The sequence below is a fragment of the Lissotriton vulgaris genome, chromosome 4_1 (assembly GCF_964263255.1).
Source record: "Lissotriton vulgaris chromosome 4_1, aLisVul1.2, whole genome shotgun sequence".
NCBI classification, from domain to species: Eukaryota; Metazoa; Chordata; class Amphibia; order Caudata; family Salamandridae; genus Lissotriton; species Lissotriton vulgaris.
In genome coordinates, this window is record NC_141691.1 from 668,070,271 (window position 1) to 668,092,010 (window position 21,740).

General features: G+C 42.0%; 1 protein-coding gene across 1 annotated transcript in view; it reads right to left on the minus strand.

Moving 5' to 3' along the window:
• Positions 1 to 21,740, minus strand: part of NAPG (NSF attachment protein gamma) — a 161,914-nt gene that overhangs the window by 42,417 nt on the left and 97,757 nt on the right. Inside the window, exons 10-11 of the mRNA XM_086964936.1 lie at positions 7,469 to 7,548; positions 2,720 to 2,849 (exon numbers count right to left, since the gene is read on the minus strand). Coding sequence (XP_086821062.1) covers positions 2,720 to 2,849; positions 7,469 to 7,548 — 210 coding nt within the window. The remainder of the gene's footprint in view (positions 1 to 2,719; positions 2,850 to 7,468; positions 7,549 to 21,740) is intronic.

Genomic DNA, 21,740 nt, shown 5'->3' on the forward strand with positions numbered 1-21,740 from the left:
GGAACACCCAGAACTTGTTCAGACCGGGCTCAGAGCCCTCCTGCACAAAGGGAACAAAGAATTTTAGAGGTATAAGTACAGGACCCCTGACTACAGAAAATTAGATCATCCTGGAATCAAGAAGGAACCTCTGCCAAGAAGAAAGCTGAAACTGAAGAAGGAAGACTGTCCTCCTGTTGCTCTGCTGGACTGACCTGCTGTTGCTTTGCTGCCAAGGAGAGGGGAAGGACTTTGATTTGTGCTGTGTCCCCAAGCATGATGGAATCTCCAAGGGCCTGAGAAGAGCTGCCTCCCTGTTATGAAGTCCCAGGAACAAAAGGACTTCACCCCCAGCTTCCCTGAACTCTACTGAGAGAGTTCTGTCCTTCATTGAGTGCTTGACCCATGTGTGGTGCCTCTGGAAGTTGTACCTGTGTTGGGAAGCTGGAAACCAAGCTTTTAAGGAACTTTCTGCACATTTTATCGCATCCCCGGCATAGCGAGAAAATCCCAGCCGCTACGAAGACCGAGATCGTCGCAGCGCCTGTCGCCGCTGCCTGAAGACGTTGAATCCTTTGTTTGCGGGAAGATTTCCGTCACTGCGAACATCGTCGCAGAGCCTGTCGCCGCTGGGTGAGATCACCACATCACGTTGCTACGAGAATCATCGCAGAGCCATCGCATCACGGGACTGCAAGTGAAAGATCGTCGCTGAGCCACGCCGGAGATCATCACAGTCCCTAAAGATCATCGCATTGTGTCTTTGCGAGCATTTTCCTACGGAACCTCCGCACCGGAATCGATACAAGGTATCGCCTCCCTCCCCATACAGACCGGATTTGTCGCAACACGCCCGCTAAGTCCAGCGGGGTTGTCGCATTACCTCCCCAGGGTCTCAGGAGTGACGCATCGCTTGTTTTCCACTGCACTAGCTTCTGTTTTGGAACTTTCTCGCATTGAAAGGTGCTGTTGGCAAAACGTGACGCAGCTATAAACTTTTCACGCAACTGTGGATTATTTTAACGTAACCTTAAGAACTCTTTTGAAACCATATTCTTGAACTGTGTATGTTGGATTTTTGTTGTTTTGGTCTTCTGTAGTTTAGATTATATACCTTTATTTTTCTAAACTGTTGTGGAGTCAGTTTGTGGTGTTTTTACTGTGTTACTGTGAGTGTTGGTACAAATACTTTACACATTGCCTTCGATAAGCCTTGACTGCTCGTGCCAAGCTACCCAGAGGGTGAGCAGAGGTTATCAAAGAGTGTTTCCTCCTTTCCCCGACTAGAAGCAAGGGTCCCTATTTGGACAGTGGTACCTACCTCTGCCAACTAGAGACCCCCAGTTCTAACAGTGAGCAAGGGACTCACGTCTGGGCATACCTTGCCAACTTAGGGCGAACAAAGCAAACACAATTAGATGATGGACAGAGCGCTGAAACTTTTCAGACACTCACCCCCAGTCACAGATCTGGGTTGAATCCATCATTGTTCTTTGGCTCACTTCGCCACCCCAGTTCAGACCCAGCCATATGCAAATCAGTCTTGACCCTATTCCTCATGGTAACAGTCCAGCCCGAACTGCCAAGCCAGGTCTTCCCTGGAACGGAAAAAAATGGGAAAAATCAGATTAGTCCCACAGATAGGCAGCGACACCACAATGGTCCTGGGTGATTGGCCCCAATAAAATGCACATGGCGGAGGGCAGCCTGTTTCCCAAACGCCATAAAGTTAGACGCCAACACTCAGCAGTCAGGACACCGCACACACAACAAATACAGTGATCACGAACTCTCCTTGCCGGAAATCTGGACATTTTAACCACTGGCCCACCTTGTGTCAATGCATGGTCGAGACCCACCTGCATTTGTCATCGCCTCAGGATTCCGAGTGCCACATTGCAGGTTCTCCGGCGGGCTCTACAGTTATAGAACAATGCATCTATGACCAGCCCCCCACAGTGTCCATGGGGCGAAACTCCAATTAGTTTCCTACACAGAAGGCTGTAAGGCTGCCTAACCGTAAGTACACGGTCTGGCAAATTGGTGAACCTGGGAAGGGTGCGCCTCAGCAAGCGCAGACCTCCCGGTTAATGCACTTAGTTCTGACGAAAACCTTGTACTATCACGAAAAGGTTGAAACATGTTAACCAACAATCTTTGCACTTAAAGACTGATACTTCTTGATCAATAGAGCCATTTTAAGTATCTCACTTGGTTTTAAATTGTGTCTTGTTGCTCCAAATAACAGTTTTAGAAAGTACACCAAAAAGACATGTTTAGTCCACTCACCTACATCATTTTCACACTATCCCAAAAACCTGCTCCGCTGTAGTTTCAGGCGTCAAAGCACACCAAAGTGGCATTCGGCTACTTGGGTGGACCCCGATGATGAAGCATGTCACCAACTAGGTTGGTGAGTGAGGGGTTTCTTAAATAAAGAAATAATTATTTCTTTGTTGTATCTCTCCATTTCTCTAAATCACTAGGACGCTGTGTCCTGGGGACAATCCCTTTTTTTGTTTTTAATTCATGACTAGGCCCACATTCCACTCCCAAAGAGGATCCATAAATTGTTTTATGATACTTTGAGAAATGTATAAAAAATATTGAATTTTGAGACAGTCCTCAGACCCCGACTCCTAACTTTGATCCCAACCATAGTGTTTGATTAAATCAACTGTCCCGGTTTTGCTAAACGCCATATTCAAGCAACATATACAACCTGAAAACATTAACTTACATCATTGTCCATGTATTTGAAAAGTGCAGAATTGCAGACAGTAGACACCTGATCCTGGTCTTGTTGGTCATACCCTTCCAGAAGACTCTCCAGGGCTGCACAGTCCTCCGTTCCATTAAATCCTGGTAGGCTAAAAAGATTCACATTTTATCAAAATTGCTGAGTTGAGATTACTTTATCTCAAAAAGGTCAATATGCAACACTCTTACACAGCAGTACAAAATACATTTTTACATGCATCTACAATCTTACATACACTTCTGTCTACGACAACCTACATGGCTACAGGACTGAACATTAGAATACTAATTGCAAAAATAACAAAATCGAACTCACATTTGCACACATCAAATCTGTTTATTTGTAAGAAATGGAAACACGGCATGGCAATAATGATTCAAAAATCAGGTAATTGAGGAAGTAAAATTTCATATACCTTTGTTTATAATAGTTAACTGCTGAATTGTTTTATAGATGCATAAAAGCACACTAAAGCCTTAGTATTATTGCACATTTACACATATTTTATATGCCATTAACTGCCATTTTGTTTTCATGTTATTAAATTAACATTTAGCTGAGGATCAGTAAGCACAGCCTTGTTTTGCAGTTGGCACAGCAAAGCACAAACTGCAAATATAACAAGTGAGAATTTTGTATTCTAGCTTACTGTACCTTCTTCATTCTTCCCACGAGGCGAGATAGGCACCTGTTCATTAGTGTCTATATGTAGTTCAATTGTAGCATGTGTTCTTTCCTCCATTCAAATGCATTGAGAATAAGTGTATAAATGTAGTGCTGAAATGCCTGGAATTTAGCACTACATACTCCATTTGACCATGAGCTGAAGCTCTGGCTCATTGAAATGGCAGTATGCACTTTCAATTTTTGATGTTGATGGCTATTTTCTGTCTATGAGATTTTCCAAGTATCTACTTTAATTTACAGAACGTGGAATTCTGTCCACGTTATGTACCACCAATATTCGTACAGTCAAGTGCAAATTTCTCAAACAGGGGGGGGGGGGGGGGGGTGGCGGGTTAACTAATGAGGATAGAAAGAAATATTTTCCTGAACATGGCACTTTCAATTTAGATAACTTAGGGACCTACAAACGAATATGGAAGATCCTAAAAATGAAGGGAGAAGCTGAACATTCTTACATTGGCATGAGGAAGCAAACAAACAGAAACACCAAGTCTGTGGTATGAAACAGGATGGGAAGAGGCTGGAATACCAAGATAGTCACCTTAAGGACAAAGTCAACGCTAGTTCTCTTACTGCTCCACCTCCTTCCTATTTAGTTGACCCACACTGTAAATAGAAGGAGAGTGAGGACTCAATGTTTTCCCCATGGGGCTGGAGAGTGCACCTCCAGATGAACCAGGAAAGAGAGCAGCACCAGCGGTCTCGGCTGCAGATGGAGCACAAGGAAGTGACACACACGCGTGCAATGCGAGCATCTGACAGCAGAGTGCTAGGCAGAAGAGTGTGAATTTCCAAACGAGATGAAGACTCCACAACTGTGGAGCACCCTAGACTGAGAGTGCATTCTGCCTCAGCCCCACCATTATCTGAGACAGTTAAAGGAAGATTGCAGACTGACTTCTAGATAAAGGATTCAAAAGTAGAGAGCAGAGATGTCCCCTCATTTTAGTCATGCCGACAATGAAGGCCTCACACTCCACCAGTTCCTGATATCCTCCTTTAACCTCTCTGCTCCCTCAAAGCTTTACGGAGTAACAGTTGATCTTTTCGCAAGCTTTAAAGAATGATTTGGACACTTTGGTCTTTGAGGGATCTACTTTGGTCCAGTACAATGAAGATTTTTTGTTGGCTTCTGGTAACCTAAATTACTGCAAAGCGGACTCATTCTGCCTTCTCCCCAAATTAGCTAAGGAGCGACATAAGGCTACAAATGAGAAACTGCAATGTTGTCATTATCCAGTTTTTTTTCTAAACCATGAGATCTCCACTGGAAAGCACCACTTACTGTAAAAAAGGGCTGATGCCATCCCTAAACTGTAGCAAGCAGCCACTTTCCGAATGTGATATCTACTCAGCTAACTGAGCTTGGAGCTCCTTTCCCGAGCCCGCATTGTGGCAGAAAAAAATATTGTAAATGTGTTCACAGATTCAAAGTATGTGTGTGGAGTCAGGCATAGCTCTGAGCTTCTCTTGGTGCAGAAGGGTATCTTGACTTCTAAAGGTACACCCTCTAAACAATGGCTTGTATGTATAGAATCTATTAAAAGGTTTACTATTGCCCCATAGAATATCCGTTGTGAAATGTGCTGCACATCAGCACCCTCACGATGAAGTGACTTGAAGAAATGCAGTTAAGAACTGCGTCCAGAAAACGGGATTGGTCTCAAACCATTGATGCTATGTATTTAGTACAAACCGATTTGTTTCCTGTGCCCTCTCTAAGGGATCTGTCTCTGTTGCAGGAGTAAGCTCCCTAATGTGAAAAACATTACTAGATCAAAAGAATTTGGGTCGCTGAAGCTGTGAGTTCAAGGCAGGAGGTTCATCGAAATGTCTACTCTCCAACCTTGTACAGTTCTATCATGGAGCAGCCCATGTTGGAAGGGACATCATGGCCGCTGGGACCTACTGGCATGCACCCTTCCTTCCTCTTACTGCCCAGAACTACTGTCATTCCTGTGCTATTTGCTAAATTTCCTTATTGTTGGGAAGGAAATCAAGACCAAGCCCAACCTGCTCCCCCTTCTCATTGGGCTCTTTTGCCTATCTCACGATGGACTTTATTCGGATGCTTAAATGTGCCTCCTATTCCTATGTGCTCATAATTATCTGCATGTTGTTGGCGTGGGTGGAAGCCTATTCCTGTGCAAGAGCAGATGCCATTACTGTGGCCAAACTCTTACTTGGGGACTTAATCCACCATTTTGAAATACCAAATTGCTTTTCAAGTGACTGAGGAATCATTACTACCCAACAGTAGCACAGGAGATTTACAAAGCATTGGGGATCAATCAACACATTGTGCCTATCACAGTCAGCAGGAAAGGCAGAGAGGAATAATTTAACACTTCAATATAAAATACCGAATATCTTCTCCGAAACACAAACGAAGTGCCCGATGGTTTACCTCTAGCTCCATGGTCTATTAGGTCCACAGCTGTCCAAAGAACCGCAGTGATCTCTTATAAGATAGTTATGGTTGTTTTATAAGGTTATCTTTAAACCCACCCATATCAACTGTTATGTTAAACTGGCAATTAAATCATGCGGTCTTCCAATACTACATACAACTAATTTGCTGTCTGTACAGTTTCAGTTCTCAAATTCTAGGTGCCTTACCCAACGGTCCATCTTAAGCCTGCTACATTCTCCAACCCGGTGACTGGGTGTTTAACCAGGTCCATCAGATGAAGTCCAACATACGGCCTTGCAAGCGGGCCAATATCTTGTTCTGCTCATCATCATAACATCTGTGACGTGTTGAGGACTGCCAACGTGAATTCATTTATCCCAGCGCAAGCACTCGACACCCCCACAAGACGTCCGCCCACCAGTGCCCAACTCTATGCCTGAAGTGAGCCCTAGGCTACCAGAACTATTCTTTCCTCGCCTCCGGAAAAGCAAGGCGGACCTCCAAGGTCCACTGGCTCCATCGGCTGCTCTGCAGCGGTGCAATGATGCACCTATCACCTCTCACTGCTACCACCGCAGTCTCCAGAATACAGCAAACCTCTGCGACTCTTAGCTACTCTCTTCACTGCCTCCCACGCTTCTGGCTCCTGGTGGGGTATCTCATTGCTGAGGAATGGGGAGTTGTTGGAAAGCTGAACTGTACTTGTTGTTGAACGGAGCGACTTTTTGTTGAACAGAGTGATTACTCTGAATAGAGAACAACTCCTATTGCTGTTGTTTCAGATATAATCGCCAAACGATCATCTTTCTTCAAGCTGGATCTGAACTCATTTGCCCACTGATGGTTTTTTTGGGGGTGGTGGCAGGGCTTGCTCTGAGCAAATATGAACTTTACCTTGATCTGTTCTACCATAGGAACTGACTGCCGGAATGAGCCAGAACCATCACTGAATCTTGGTAAGGTGTTGAAAATTATAACAGTCCTACCAGTTACTATTTCTTTGAAGTTACTCATCTTGCTTCGTTTGTGCATCTTTCAACATGTTGATATTAAAAAAGGTGTTGGCCACGCATATCTGTCTTATATTGTCAAAAATGATTATGAAAAATGTAACAGATAAGAATTTTAAACTGAAGCAATCACGCTATTTGCTACCGAGTTGTTATAAGTTTTCACTTCATCGTGAAAATAGGGAGCCTTAGGACGTACATTTCATTTACCTTTCTGTTGTATTAACAAACCACAAATTCTTTTCTATACCTGCGTAAATTACGCTAACTTTACCTTTATGGCACATTTACACTATTTAAATTCACCTTTCCCGTGTTGGACGATGAACAATTAGCTCAACTGTTCTAGTAAGCGTTACCGCACTCTGAACTTGGCACCGCAATGCGAGAACTGCAAATAAATTGAAGCCAGCTTTTTAAAAAAAAAATGTTTTATTGCTCTCGCTTACTTTATCACTTAGAATATTTGATGCTTTGCTGGTTGCTTTTGAATTAAACACGTGTTGGACTTCTGTAAGCTTTTCTGAATGTCTGTTGTCTTTAACATTAGTAAAGCGAGAAGAAAGAAATAATGTTCCTCTGTACTTTCTTTTCAGTAAAGTCAAGCTTTTTACATACCTGTAGGATTCTCTAACGCATTTCTCTGCAGCTACATAGTCATTCCTGTGAAGGTGAACTAAAACTTGAGCTATTGTTTTCTGAAACACAAAAGAAAACGAAACAAAACAAAAAACACAGAAAAGTTAATAAATAGACGTCGAAAATCTATAATAGTTATCTTGTCTTTGGTGTAAGTAAACTTTTTTTCTTTCTCAATCTCACATGTGGATCACTTAGTTAAAAGAACGCAGTTGTAATAGAAACATTACGTTTATTTCTTTTAGGAAATATAATCAATTCAAAATAATACAACGGGATCAAACAGGTAAGAACATAGAGAAACAAAAGATTTTGAAAACATTAGCTTTGGTTATCATTGGGCTCGCCCTACCAGAGACAAAAGGGAAGGTTTGCCGTTTTAACACTGGGATGTTTAGCATAGGTCCAGGCCATCTATATAGATCGTAGATGCAAAGGACACCCACCGGCGAAAAATAAGTTCTCCTTAGACTCATTGTAGAAACCCACTATCCTGGCATCAAATACAGGCCTGCTAAAACCACTTTAGACAGCTCTGTTTTGAAAGAACAAGTTACTCACCTGCAATATCGGTTAAGCCCCTTGATATCTTTAATCGATTGACATGGATATACCTCTGTGTAAACACTTGTCTGGCAAACGCACCACAAACACTGCTGAGCCTGGTAGGAGCATTTGCGAACTTACGGCCACGTGCATCATTGTAAGGTTTTGCGATTCCTTATTTGCGATTTTTAGGGAATCGCAAATAAGGAATCGCAAAATGGGATGCATGATTTTATTCGCATAATATTTGCGATTCGGTAAAAATCGCAATTTTTACCGAATTGCAAATATTATGCGAATTCCTAATTGCGATTTCGCAAATCCCATTAATTCCTATGGGCAAAAGGCCCATAGGAGTCAATGGGAAGGCGTTTACAAATTGCGAATTTGAAAATGCGATTCGCAATTTGTTAATGCATTCCAAGGGTGCAGAGGGGGTCCAAAGGACCCCCCCCCCCCCGCACCCATGAAATGTATTTTAAAGTGCATGTTTCACAGACACATGTCCTAAGGACATGTGTGTCTGTAACATGAAAGTTTAAAAAATGCATTTTTGAGCATTTTCATAACTTTTCGCAAATTACCACGAGGTTCAACCTCGTGGTAATTTGCACCCCCCAATTACTAATTCGCAATTTGAAAAACAATCATGCATTGCTTTTAAGGAATCGCAAATTTGCGATTCCTTAAAAGCAATCGCATTTTTGGAAATCGCAAAAAATAGCGAATTTCACAAAAATGTATGATGCATCCCAAAAACGTATTTAGGAATCGCAAACGGACGAATTTACCGATTCGCACTGTTTGCACTTCCTAAATAGGTTGATGCATGTGGCCGTTAGTGATTCGAAAATAGGACCAAAATGAGGTTAACGCCGGGACGGGAAGGAACATGGCAGCGGGCTAGCGCCTAGTCGCAGGAGCTCCGGGAGCAGCACCACGCTTGCTATGGAGATGAGCTGGGCATAATGAGAACTACCCGGTAAGGACATGGCATCTGTTTTGGACTTCGTGTGGCCACTCTGCTTGATGTGTCTTCTTTTTCTTTCTTCCTCCAAGAGTATCCTGCGTTACTCCATCGGAGGTGTTTGAGGTGCGGGGGTGGCGGCGGGTGGAGCGCGGCTGACGGCGGGCGCTAGGACCTTGGACCTGGACGCCCGGATGGTTTGGGAGGCGGAGGTTGAGCCTGTAGTAGGGCCGATGATCTAGTGCGGGTTCGGGCGCCGAGCCAGGCTTTGGACCCGGGTACAGGCGGCGGTCACACGGACCTGTTTCCGAGGGCTTATCAGCGGAGACACTCCACGCTGCTCAGTTCTCAGCTCAGTTCTAGACGCCTCATTTCAGTGTGTTTTTCGTCCTCAGTGTGTATCCGGTAAGGGGGTTATCAGGCGGGTGTGAACAGGGGTGCATGGCTCTTGTTCCCTTTGACTTTTCACTGGACTCTGTTCCATCTTTTGATCAGGCATTGGATTTGGCTACATTCTTGAGAGGAGGAGGAGGCAAGTGGCTGTCCAAAGTCTGGAGGTGAGAGGTAACACTCTCAGAGAGTCACGCTCTTTAGAAATAATAGCAAGAGAAAGGAGGGGTCTGCCCCTGCCTCTATCTCCTGAGCAGAGGTACCTCCCCCTGCGACTTTTCCAGCGAAAAATAGATACCAGCTGCGGTCCCAGTCCCGGTTTGAGTTTAACCCCTCAAATAGCCGCCGCAGCGCTTAGGGGGCGGTTGAGCTGTGCTCATGACGGAGCGGTTCCGTCATGGCCCCGCCCGCTAAATAGAACACGCCGCGAAGGCGCGGCGGCCGGGCCATGACGGAACCGCTCCGTCATCAGCACAGCGCCACCGCGGCTGATGACGGAGCGGTTCGGTCATCAGCATGGAACGAGTTAAGAGCAAGGGTGCCCTGGATTCTAAGGAGTGCTCGAGAGGGTGGGTGCCTGCGACCCCCCGCAAAAGAAAAGGTGCTAAGTCAGGAATCTGAGATGGATACATGGAATGCTGTGAGCCAACTAGATGCTCCCACCTCTGATATCACTCCCTCGCCCAGTCTTCATTGCGATCCACTTACTAATACTCCCAGCGCCTCTACCCCTGGTACTACTGACGCTACTGTTACTACTGTTACCATTGCTACTCCTACCGTTCCAGTATCCACTCTATCAGGAACACAAGAATTAGAATTTATCGAAAGTAGTCCTTCCGATCCATTGTGTCCAGAGTTTGTGCATGAGGGGTTTGTAGTATCAGCCTTTGGGGGAGAAAAAAATAGATGGAGATGAACTACAGCTTGGGTCTTTTCTTTAGGCTCTAAGGGGAGACTTGCTCTCTAAATTCGCTATATCTGAGGCGAATCAGAAGGGTATACACGATAAATGCAAAGCTTTAGAATCAAAGCTGGACGACATCTGCATACGTACTGGATCCCTTGAACTTGAGGTCAAGACCATCTCGGAATCTGTCCAGGGGAATAGGAAAGATATTGAGGCCTTAAAAACACAGAATAGAGCATTACAAATGGACATGGAGAGGTTAGAAATGCAGGCCTGGAGAAACAACTTGAGGATCCTTAAGATCCCGGAGAGGGTGGAGAAGGGCAACATCAAGGCCTTTATATGTAAACTATTACGAGAGGGAGTTCTGAAAAATCGAGAGGACATCGACCTTGAATCAGAGATTCAGAGAGTCCACAGAGACCCCTTTAAGATACACCCTGATAGGAAATCCCCCAGGAAATCTTAGTTAAATTTCAGACCTATGCGGTGAAAGAGCTGATCTTGGGGAGGTCCCTGCATGGATCGACATTGCATCCTGAGGCTGGGTCCTATCAAATTCGTTCAGATATAGGGGGTAGAACGGCGCAGAGGCAGTTGGAGTTGGGCTCCAGAATACCAGAGCTCAGAAGCCTGGGAGCACAAGTCCAAATGAAGTTTCCTGCATTGCTTAAGGTAATGTAGAACAGCAAGATGCACAGTTTCAATTCCCCTGAAGACGTAGATGCTTTTTTGCTCCAGGTGAGGGGGTAGGCATATAAAGTTGTATATTATTTGGTTTGTCCAGTATGCCTCAATTAGAGCAGGATTAAGGGGGTATTCAGACCCGTATCAAGTTGGGAAGAGAGGGAATATATATATATATATATATATATATATATATATATATATATATATATATATATATATATATATATATATATATATATATATATATATATATATATATATATATATATATATATATATATATATATATATATATATATATATATATATATATATATATATATATATATATATATATATATATATATATATATATATATATATATATATATATATATATATATATATATATATATATATATATATATATATATATATATATATATATATATATATATATATATATATATTTTTTTTTTTTTTTTTTTTCAAAAGAGTCTCCATTTTACCGGGGGCCCTCGACCCATGCAGGGCGGCTCTTTAAACAACAGGAACGGAGAATCCTGAACTTTTAAACTTCCAACAAACAAAAGAGCCAACTCCGACTTATTTTCAAGTGTGGACATTTATTGGTCCGCGCCGCAGCATAACATCCACTCGTGTTTTCCTTACGCGTTTTGGTGTTTTGCCGCCTTGATCACAGGTGAGTGGTTTATATCTCCTCCCAGTGGTCACGTGGCCTGTAACAAACACTGCAGGCCCCAGCATGCACCACAAGTGTATTTTTCATGCTGTGAATAATTGCACAGTTCGTTTGCTTAATGCCAAAATGTACTGCAACAGTCACGAAATTAAATGTCTCAAAAAGGATGCATGTCGTGAAAAAGTATTCATAAGCCCAATGCCTCATTATGCCACAGCGCTGAATAATCTTCTTGAAAAAATCACTTCTCCCTTCTCCCTTTCTCTCTGCCGCTCACCATATAGCTGAGGAAGTCCATTGAGCTGGTGTGGCAGTACGAGCGGGTCATGCCCCCTCCATCATAAATTTCAAAAGAGTCTCCATTTTACCGGGGGCCCTCGACCCATGCGGGGCGGCTCTTTAAACAACAGGAACGGAGAATCCTGAACTTTTAAACTTCCAACAAACAAAAGAGCCAACTCACCTGTGATCAAGGCGGCAAAACGCTGAAACGCGTAAGGAAAACACGAGTGGATGTTATGCTGCGGCGCGGACCAATAAATGTCCACACTTGAAAATAAGTCGGAGTTGGCTCTTTTGTTTGTTGGAAATATATTACCTACTGGCGATAGCCAGTAGGTATATATAGTTAGGATTTTTTCCCTATGGGATTTCTGAAAATTCTATGTCTAATAACTTTGGCGTTTGTGAACGGAATCGGCTGAAATTTTCAGGAAAATGGCACATTTTGTTTCTGAGCAGCTCCTAGAAATTTGGGGGGGTTTCGTCAAGGGGGGGCCGAGAAAAAAGGGGGGTCCCAAAACGCGTTTTTCCCATGTTAATTTCCATAGGGCGGTTGGCCTCACTTTTAGCTCGAACGGCTGAATGGATTTGCACGAAACTTGGCAAAATTGTAGGGACTGTTAGCCCGATGTGCCTTTGCTAGGTCTCAATATATGTGCTTCAGTGGATTTTGAGAAATTAACGTTTAAATCAAGATATATATCTGTAACAGCGCTCCGGGCAGCGATCCGGTTCGCGTACTTTTCGCTTATCGGAACTTTGCGATGCGAAGCTGATTGGCTCTCCGGTGTCTGTCAACATTCTAAACAGTCCGACGCGGCCGCCATCTTGTCTCTCGGTAGGATCGAGAGACAAGAGGATGCCAAAACAAAGGGGGAAATGAAGGAAAGGGGGCAAGGTAGACCCCTTCTGATCCCCTAGGATTGATGAGGGGATATTATAGAGTCACGCTGGGCCCAAAAAAAAAAAAAAATCCGATTTTTTCGCCGTAGAGACGCGTCTTGGTACGCGAACCGGGCAGCTAACCGGGAAGCTAACTGGCAGTGTAACGGGAGTCTGACGAGTAGCTGATTGGCTGTCAACATTGTAAACAGTCCGGAGCGGCCGCCATCTTGTCTCTCGGTAGGATCGAGAGACAAGAGGAGGCCAAAACAAAGGGGGAAATTAAGGAAAGGGGCAAGGTAGACCCCTTCTGACCCCCTAGGATTGATGAGGGGATATTATAGAGCCACGCTGGGCCCAAGAAAAAAAAAAAAAAAATCCGTTTTTTTCGCCGTAGAGAAGCTGATTGGCTGTTATCATTGTAAACAGTCTGGAGCGGCCGCCATCTTGTCTCTCTGTGGGATCGAGAGACAAGAGGTGGAAAAAAAAAGGTGTAAATGAATGAAAGGGGTAAGGCAAACCCCTCCTGAACCCCTAGGATTGATGAGGGGGCTATTAAAGTTCCCTGGGGGGTGAAAAAAAAAATTGCGATTTTTCGCGGTAAAGGTGCTTCCTGGTACGTTAACCGGGCAGCTAACCGGCAGCGTAACGGGAGTCCGACATATTGTGTTTTTTGAACGTTTATGATATGTGCACGTGTGGATTTTGTCTAATTAAGGTTAAAAAAATATATATATATATCTTTAAGCGTGTTCTGGCGCGCTTACGTTTTGGGTTTGGTTTGCGCTGCAGAGACGATACGTCACGGTTATGCGATGCATCCTGAGGCGTCTCACGGGCTACGTGATACGTCACTTAATAAAGAATATATTTTACAGCTATAGATATTAGCTTTTAAAAAACCAATGAAATTCACAGAAAAAACCATAGGTTATAGACCATATATAGTTAGGAATTTGCATTTACAAAACCTTGAAAATTCACTGAAAAAACCATAGGTTATAGACCATATATAGTTAGGGATTAGCATTTAAAAAACCTTATTTTACTTGCACAAAACCATTGAAATTCCATATATAGTTAGATGCACTAACTATATATCGCGGACCCGCAATCCACTGCTAATGATGTCACATATTACATCATTCATGACATGGTCAGTGACATCACTGATGACATCTCAAATGACATCACTGATGACATCACTGATGACATCTCAAATGACATCACTGATGACATCACTGATGACATCACTGACATCTCATTTGACATTACTGATTACATCACTGATGATATCATTTATGTGATAATACATCTTCAGACTCTAATATAACCTTAGATACACTCAGTGTAAACAGGCACTCACAGACTGTCACACATCCATGGAGTTACCCACACACCTAGTCAGTCATGCAAAGAATCAATCCCACCTCCATTTCCTCAACTATACAGTTATACACACCTTACTTATTCAAACATATACTAACACATATTTACTCTCTTATACAATCCTTGATACAAGTTCACAATGATTCATACAGCCACTCTCACATTCACTGGCTCTTATGTTCAGTTATTTATATATGTCAACTCTCACATGGAGTGTGTTTTACATATGTACTTACTTTAACATGTAGAACTGAGATATCCATTCACTCACCAATATACTCATGCACACAGTCAACTGTCCATACAGCTGTTTCTACATGCACTTTTGAACCCATACACATAGGGAATCAACTGCTCACACATCTATGCACAGAGTTATACACCTCCCAGCCACCCACACACATACTCAGTCTCCCATACAAATACTTGGGCAACCATTCAATAACCCATATAGTTAATGATATAGCTACTGATTTAAACATGCAGCAGTTTACAGAAGAACATAAATATTGATTGCCAAATTAAGACACTTTAATCACTAACCCATGCACTCAGTGAGACACATTTAATCATTCTCTCATACAGTCAGTCATGCACCTACTAAATCCTTCATCCAGACACTTATACATACACTCATTCTTCAATATGTAAGACATATTTTAACTTTACAGAAACATACAGTCACTGGGTGTTGTCATCAGTGATGTCATCAGTGATGTCATTTGAGATGTCATCAGTGATGTCATCAGTGATGTCACTGACCATGTCATGAATGATGTAATATGTGACATCATTAGCAGTGGATTGCGGGTCCGCGATATATAGTTAGTGCATCTAACTATATATGGAATTTCAATGGTTTTGTGCAAGTAAAATAAGGTTTTTTAAATGCTAATCCCTAACTATATATGGTCTATAACCTATGGTTTTTTCAGTGAATATATATATATATATATATATATATATATATATATATATATATATATATATATATATATATATATATATATATATATATATATATATATATATATATATATATATATATATATATATATATATATATATATATATATATATATATATATATATATATATATATATATATATATATATATATATATCGTCAGCAAATTTTCGCCAATCTCCCAGCCTCACACGGCGGCGGGCTCGAGTGAGGAAGCGACCCTCACAAATTCGATCAAAACTGCTTTGCCACCAAAGAAGTTACTCGAGCCCAGGTCCTTTTCAGCGTGCAATTTATTAAGTACACAGAGTGTCAAACAACACCCGACGCGTTTCGGTGCAGCCGCACCTTGATCACGGGTAACGGTGTTTACTCATGTCACAATTTTAAAGTGAAAAAATTATATAAACATAGACGTAGGACTACTCGTCCTCACAACAGTTTCTCTTACCACTATATGGCAGCCATATTTAAATGTGTGGTGGGTACAGGTAGAATATACACATATATATCCACACGCCTTGTTGGGAACATTTTTAAGAGATTTACAATGTGTCTTGTAACATTTTTGGTGAATAAGTTACATGTGGGTGCCCAAAAGCAAAATAAAACGAAACAAAGTCACGCATTAGCGAGTTATGGCCCCAGTGGGCTAATGTATCTGTGCATTGATACATGTATCGTGACAATTCTGCCCCAGTGGGCGTAATGTTTCAATGTGCTGAATTGAGCCCCAGTGGGCATGAGTGTCTCTTTATAATGTCCTCAAAAACACAAGGTTTAGTCACAATTATTCCAAGTATAGAGTCCTGTAGATCCATCCAAACAAAAAACAGCTGCAACCAGTGGTTTTACATCATCCCTGTGTGGCAACATGTGTGTCTCCTACGAACATAAAGAAATAGTGACTTTAAAACATATACAAAGTATTCAAAAAACATCCACGACAGCTTCACATTCATGTTTGAATTAATGCAGTGATTCATATAGCTAGAGTATTGTAAGTGCAGTAGGTGCATAATATCGGCTCTTAAATTAAGTGGACAGCTAGCTCCTCGTCCTTATTCAAACCTAGGGGTTGTACAGTGTCGTATCTTATTATGAACCTTGATTCAAGCTGTCGCAGTTGCCTAAGTCTATCACCTCCTCTTTCTGACGGTGAGATCCTATCCAACGCACAAAACTTGAGTTCACTTAGACTTTTATCATGAAAGTCCTTGAAATGCTTGGCTATGGGATAATTCTTGTCCTCATTGGTTATAGCCCTCATGTGTTCTAACACACGTTTTTTGCAGGGATGTTTTGTGCTCCCAATGTACGTAAGTGGACATGAACATTGGAGTGCATAAACACAAAAGTCAGACTTGCAAGTGAGATGTTTGAGAATTTTAAAGGGTGTGCTGTTTCTGGACAAAATTATTTCCTTTCTGTTGACACTATTCTTGCAGGCTTTGCAGGAACGACAGGTAAAAAATCCTTCTATCTTTCTAGTGTCTTCCTTCTCCTTCACCATATTACTGCAAAGCACATCTCTCAGGGCCGGACATTTCCTGTAGGTAATCAAGGGCTGATTACCAACAGCCTTTTTGAGTGTTTCATCTAACTGGAGGACATGCCAAAATTTCTTCAGACTCTTTCTGACCTGCCATGTTTGGTCTGAGTATGTCGTGATAAATCTAAGTGGTCCATCCTCACTGTTGCCTGCTGGCTTGGATACGAGGAGATCACTCCTATTTACATCCCTGACTTTGTTACAGGCTTGGTCGACCACTTTGGCCGTATAGCCGCGTTTTCCATCCTCACTGTTGCCTGCTGGCTTGGATACGAGGAGATCACTCCTATTTACATCCCTGACTTTGTTACAGGCTTGGTCGACCACTTTGGCCGTATAGCCGCGTTTACATTGGGAGCACAAAACATCCCTGCAAAAAACGTGTGTTAGAACACATGAGGGCTATAACCAATGAGGACAAGAATTATCCCATAGCCAAGCATTTCAAGGACTTTCATGATAAAAGTCTAAGTGAACTCAAGTTTTGTGCGTTGGATAGGATCTCACCGTCAGAAAGAGGAGGTGATAGACTTAGGCAACTGCGACAGCTTGAATCAAGGTTCATAATAAGATACGACACTGTACAACCCCTAGGTTTGAATAAGGACGAGGAGCTAGCTGTCCACTTAATTTAAGAGCCGATATTATGCACCTACTGCACTTACAATACTCTAGCTATATGAATCACTGCATTAATTCAAACATGAATGTGAAGCTGTCGTGGATGTTTTTTGAATACTTTGTATATGTTTTAAAGTCACTATTTCTTTATGTTCGTAGGAGACACACATGTTGCCACACAGGGATGATGTAAAACCACTGGTTGCAGCTGTTTTTTGTTTGGATGGATCTACAGGACTCTATACTTGGAATAATTGTGACTAAACCTTGTGTTTTTGAGGACATTATAAAGAGACACTCATGCCCACTGGGGCTCAATTCAGCACATTGAAACATTACGCCCACTGGGGCAGAATTGTCACGATACATGTATCAATGCACAGATACATTAGCCCACTGGGGCCATAACTCGCTAATGCGTGACTTTGTTTCGTTTTATTTTGCTTTTGGGCACTCACATGTAACTTATTCACCAAAAATGTTACAAGACACATTGTAAATCTCTTAAAAATGTTCCCAACAAGGCGTGTGGATATATATGTGTATATTCTACCTGTACCCACCACACATTTAAATATGGCTGCCATATAGTGGTAAGAGAAACTGTTGTGAGGACGAGTAGTCCTACGTCTATGTTTATATAATTTTTTCACTTTAAAATTGTGACATGAGTAAACACCGTTACCCGTGATCAAGGTGCGGCTGCACCGAAACGCGTCGGGTGTTGTTTGACACTCTGTGTACTTAATAAATTGCACGCTGAAAAGGACCTGGGCTCGAGTAACTTCTTTGGTGGCAAAGCAGTTTTGATCGAATATATATATATATATATATATATATATATATATATATATATATATATATATATATATATATATATATATATATATATATATATATATATATATATATATATTCACTGAAAAAACATAGGTTTCAGGCCTTATATAGTTAGGAATTAGAATTTAAAAAACCTTGCAAATTCACTGAAAAAAACATAGGTTACAGGCCATATATGGTTAGGAATTAGATTTTAAAAAACCTTTGAAATTCACTCAAAAAACTATAAGTTTTAGGAGTGTTATAGTTAGCTGGACATTTCACTCATACAAAACCATTGAAATTGCTCCTATATAGTTAGTTGTACTAACTATATTTCGCGCACCCGCAATCCACTGCTGATGATGTCACATATTAGATCATTCATGACATGGTCAGTGACATCACTGATGACATCTTAAATGACATCACTGATGACATCACTGATGACATCATCCAGTGAATGTGGTTTGCTTCGTTATTTACGATTTTTCCTTTACACATTCACTCACAAAAAGAACCAGCTCCGCTGCAGTTGCAGGCGTCGCAGCACACCCAAGTGGCACTCGGTCACTTGGGTGGACCCCGATGATGAAGCATATCACCGACTAGGTCGTTGAGTGAGGGGTTTCTTAAAAAGAAAAAAATATTTTTTCTTTTTTTCACATTTCTCTATTTTGAGTACTAGGACCTTCCGCCTTGTGGCTACTCCTTCCTTTGTTTGGTTATGAATGCTATTTGATGTCCTGCATGGACAGGAGTTTTTCCTCTATAAATTTGGCAACCCCAAGTTTTACAAAAAAGTCCGACTTAAGATCCTACTGGCTGCTCTAAATAACTGGGGGTACATTAGGAAAAATTTGGGAATATCGTATTATACGGCACAGGCTCCAATCTGGGATTCCCCAGGTACCCCCGAATGCCTCCAGGAGCAATTATCACAACCACTTAGATTAGCAGGTGTTAGGCTGTGGGGAGATCTCCAGAAAGATTCACAACTTATCATCTGGGACTTAATTTCGAACATAACCAGTGGCACATTGACGAGATTTAAGTTTTATCAATTGTCCGCATGGTGGGCAACACAGTCATAAAGCAACGATGATCTGAGTACAAGTATTGACTCTATTTCTAGACTAGGACCATGGAAACGTGAAGTATCATTCTGGTATGGGGCCTTTATAGATACAGGGGATCGTCTAGATTTGGAGTTGGTGAAACGCTGGGGCAGTGTCTTTTCCGAAAATGGGGATGGTCTACGGAAACTCTGGTGTGACTCTTTTACTATGTTACAGGCTGTGGTTATACCAGCTTATCTCAGGAGAAACCATCTGTACATGGCTAACAGAGTGTACTGGACTCCTGGGAAACTATCTAAGGTGACTGCGACGATCTACCATTGTCCCAGATTTAAGTACCCAACTGGGGATTGGCTCCTTTTGGACTGAGGTATGTGGTTTCCTGGAGGATGCGCTGCTTGTACAGATCAAAGTAATTGCAAGGCTAATCTTTTTTGGCCTCCTGCCGGATTATTGCATTAATGTTCCAGCCTCGAAGTTTGTATTCAATGTAGTAATCATTGCCAGGAGGGAAATCTGTAGAGCCTGGAAATCGGAAGCTCCTCCTTCCTTTGCGGATTGCTTAAAGAACATCATTAGGATTAGTCGATCTGATATGGCCTGTGACAACTCTAGCGCCAATAAGATCTGGGCTGCACTAGAGGTCTGGAGAGAGAGAAGTAAGATCAGTCCTATGATTATGGCAGAGGTCTGTCGGTCCGATCCTACCTAGTAACATACGGTCTCCCAGGTGTTGTGAACAGGAGTTGGACCAGGATACAGCCGTACCTCTGGGAGAACTCTTTATCTCTTTCAGGTCCTCTACAAGGGCGGTTTCTAAAAGGGCCTGTTTGAAGGGCGTGGAGTAATCCCACCTAGAGCTTTCTTGATGGCATGTATGAGAACAATTTAAAAAATGTATTAAAAAAAAAAATGAGAGTAAATGTGGTGGCCAAATTCTGACAATTGCAAAGACAATCTCCGAGACCTAGGTTTTAAGTGCCAGGAAAATACATTGCCACAGGGCTTTGACAGAGGTGTCATAAGGAAATATTCGATGCTGGATCCTTACCAGATACTTAAAGGAAACCCCTGTCTATGTAGATTATTTTCTAAGTAAATGTATCTTCTGTGGATAGACTGAAAATATGAGAAGAGTTAGTCCTTCCTGAACTATGTTGGACACCCTCTAATAAGCCCTGTGCCTAGGGCTAGGAAAATTACATATGCAGGTCTTACAGAAATCTTAAAAAGCAGACTGCATGTGATCCATACCCTAACAGCAAGTCTTGCAGTGTTCATCAAGATCTAAGTTTGTTTAGCCAGACACTCCTGCCACTGGATAGAAAATGTCAAGTTGTATATTGTTCTCAAATGTCTCATGGGAGGGGCACTCCGTTTTTGGAAACGATTAAGGCCCAATATAGCTGAGAACTTTAAGGCTGATTGAACGAAGCCTGGGGCAGAGGTGTTTCAGTCTATTGACCTAGGCTCTACAACTCACTGCCTCTTCATCTTAAGATTGGGCTGGATCCCTGGAACAGTAAAGAAGACTGCAGCGCAGGCCACATTACTGTCCCATTCACACATACATCGCTGCCACTTTAAAGCTAGATCTGGGCTAAAAAGTGTGTCAGATGAATAATTATATCACCACAGTAACACACAAGGAGGAACTAGTAATCTCATTCAAGACGGCATGTGCTTGAAACCCGTACAAAAGATGCCCCAAGTATAACCTGTATTCAGAACACCATCTTTCTTTCTAGAACTGTCAAGCCACCACACTGTACCCTAAAGTAATGGCAGGGCACACATTAAAACATACTAAAAGAAGTAGATGAAGTATAATGGCCACAACTTTGCATTTTATAGGTGGAGTATCTATAATTGCAAGTCACACTGCGAGTGGGGGACTCTAGCCCCATGTAGGATACAAAACCCATAATGACATTTGTGTTTAAACAATACGGGGGGTTCCCAGATCACGTCGGCCCATTTAAAACGTATAGCCATGTATGCATTCTAGAACAGAGTGGACAGGATGTGGGCCAGTTTTTGAAAGATCTCTCAAATCTGCCAAACTCTAAATAACTCCTTAAGACCAGGACTGCAACACAACTGCACAGAGTGAGTTCTTGCTTGGTCTTAATTTGTTACTTCCTTCATAAAATTACAGATGTGAGTAGGCCGCCAAAGAATAACTGAAGAGCCTGTTTTGGACCAATGAGGCATGCCATCCTTGGAGCAGACAGGCACAAGCAGTAAAGAGGTTGCATAGGAAATGATATATCTTTCAAGTAAAATCTTTCAGAATGCAGTATTTCTTTTCTGTTATCAAAAGTAAGGACACGTTCTGCAATCCTCATGATGTTATATACCGAGTTATTTATGCAGCAGGAAACTGATTAAAATAAAAAATAAATTAAAAAAAGAGGTGTCAAATTCGGGTAGGTAAAAGTAGAGGGCAACAGATCTTAAAATGAATATGTATTT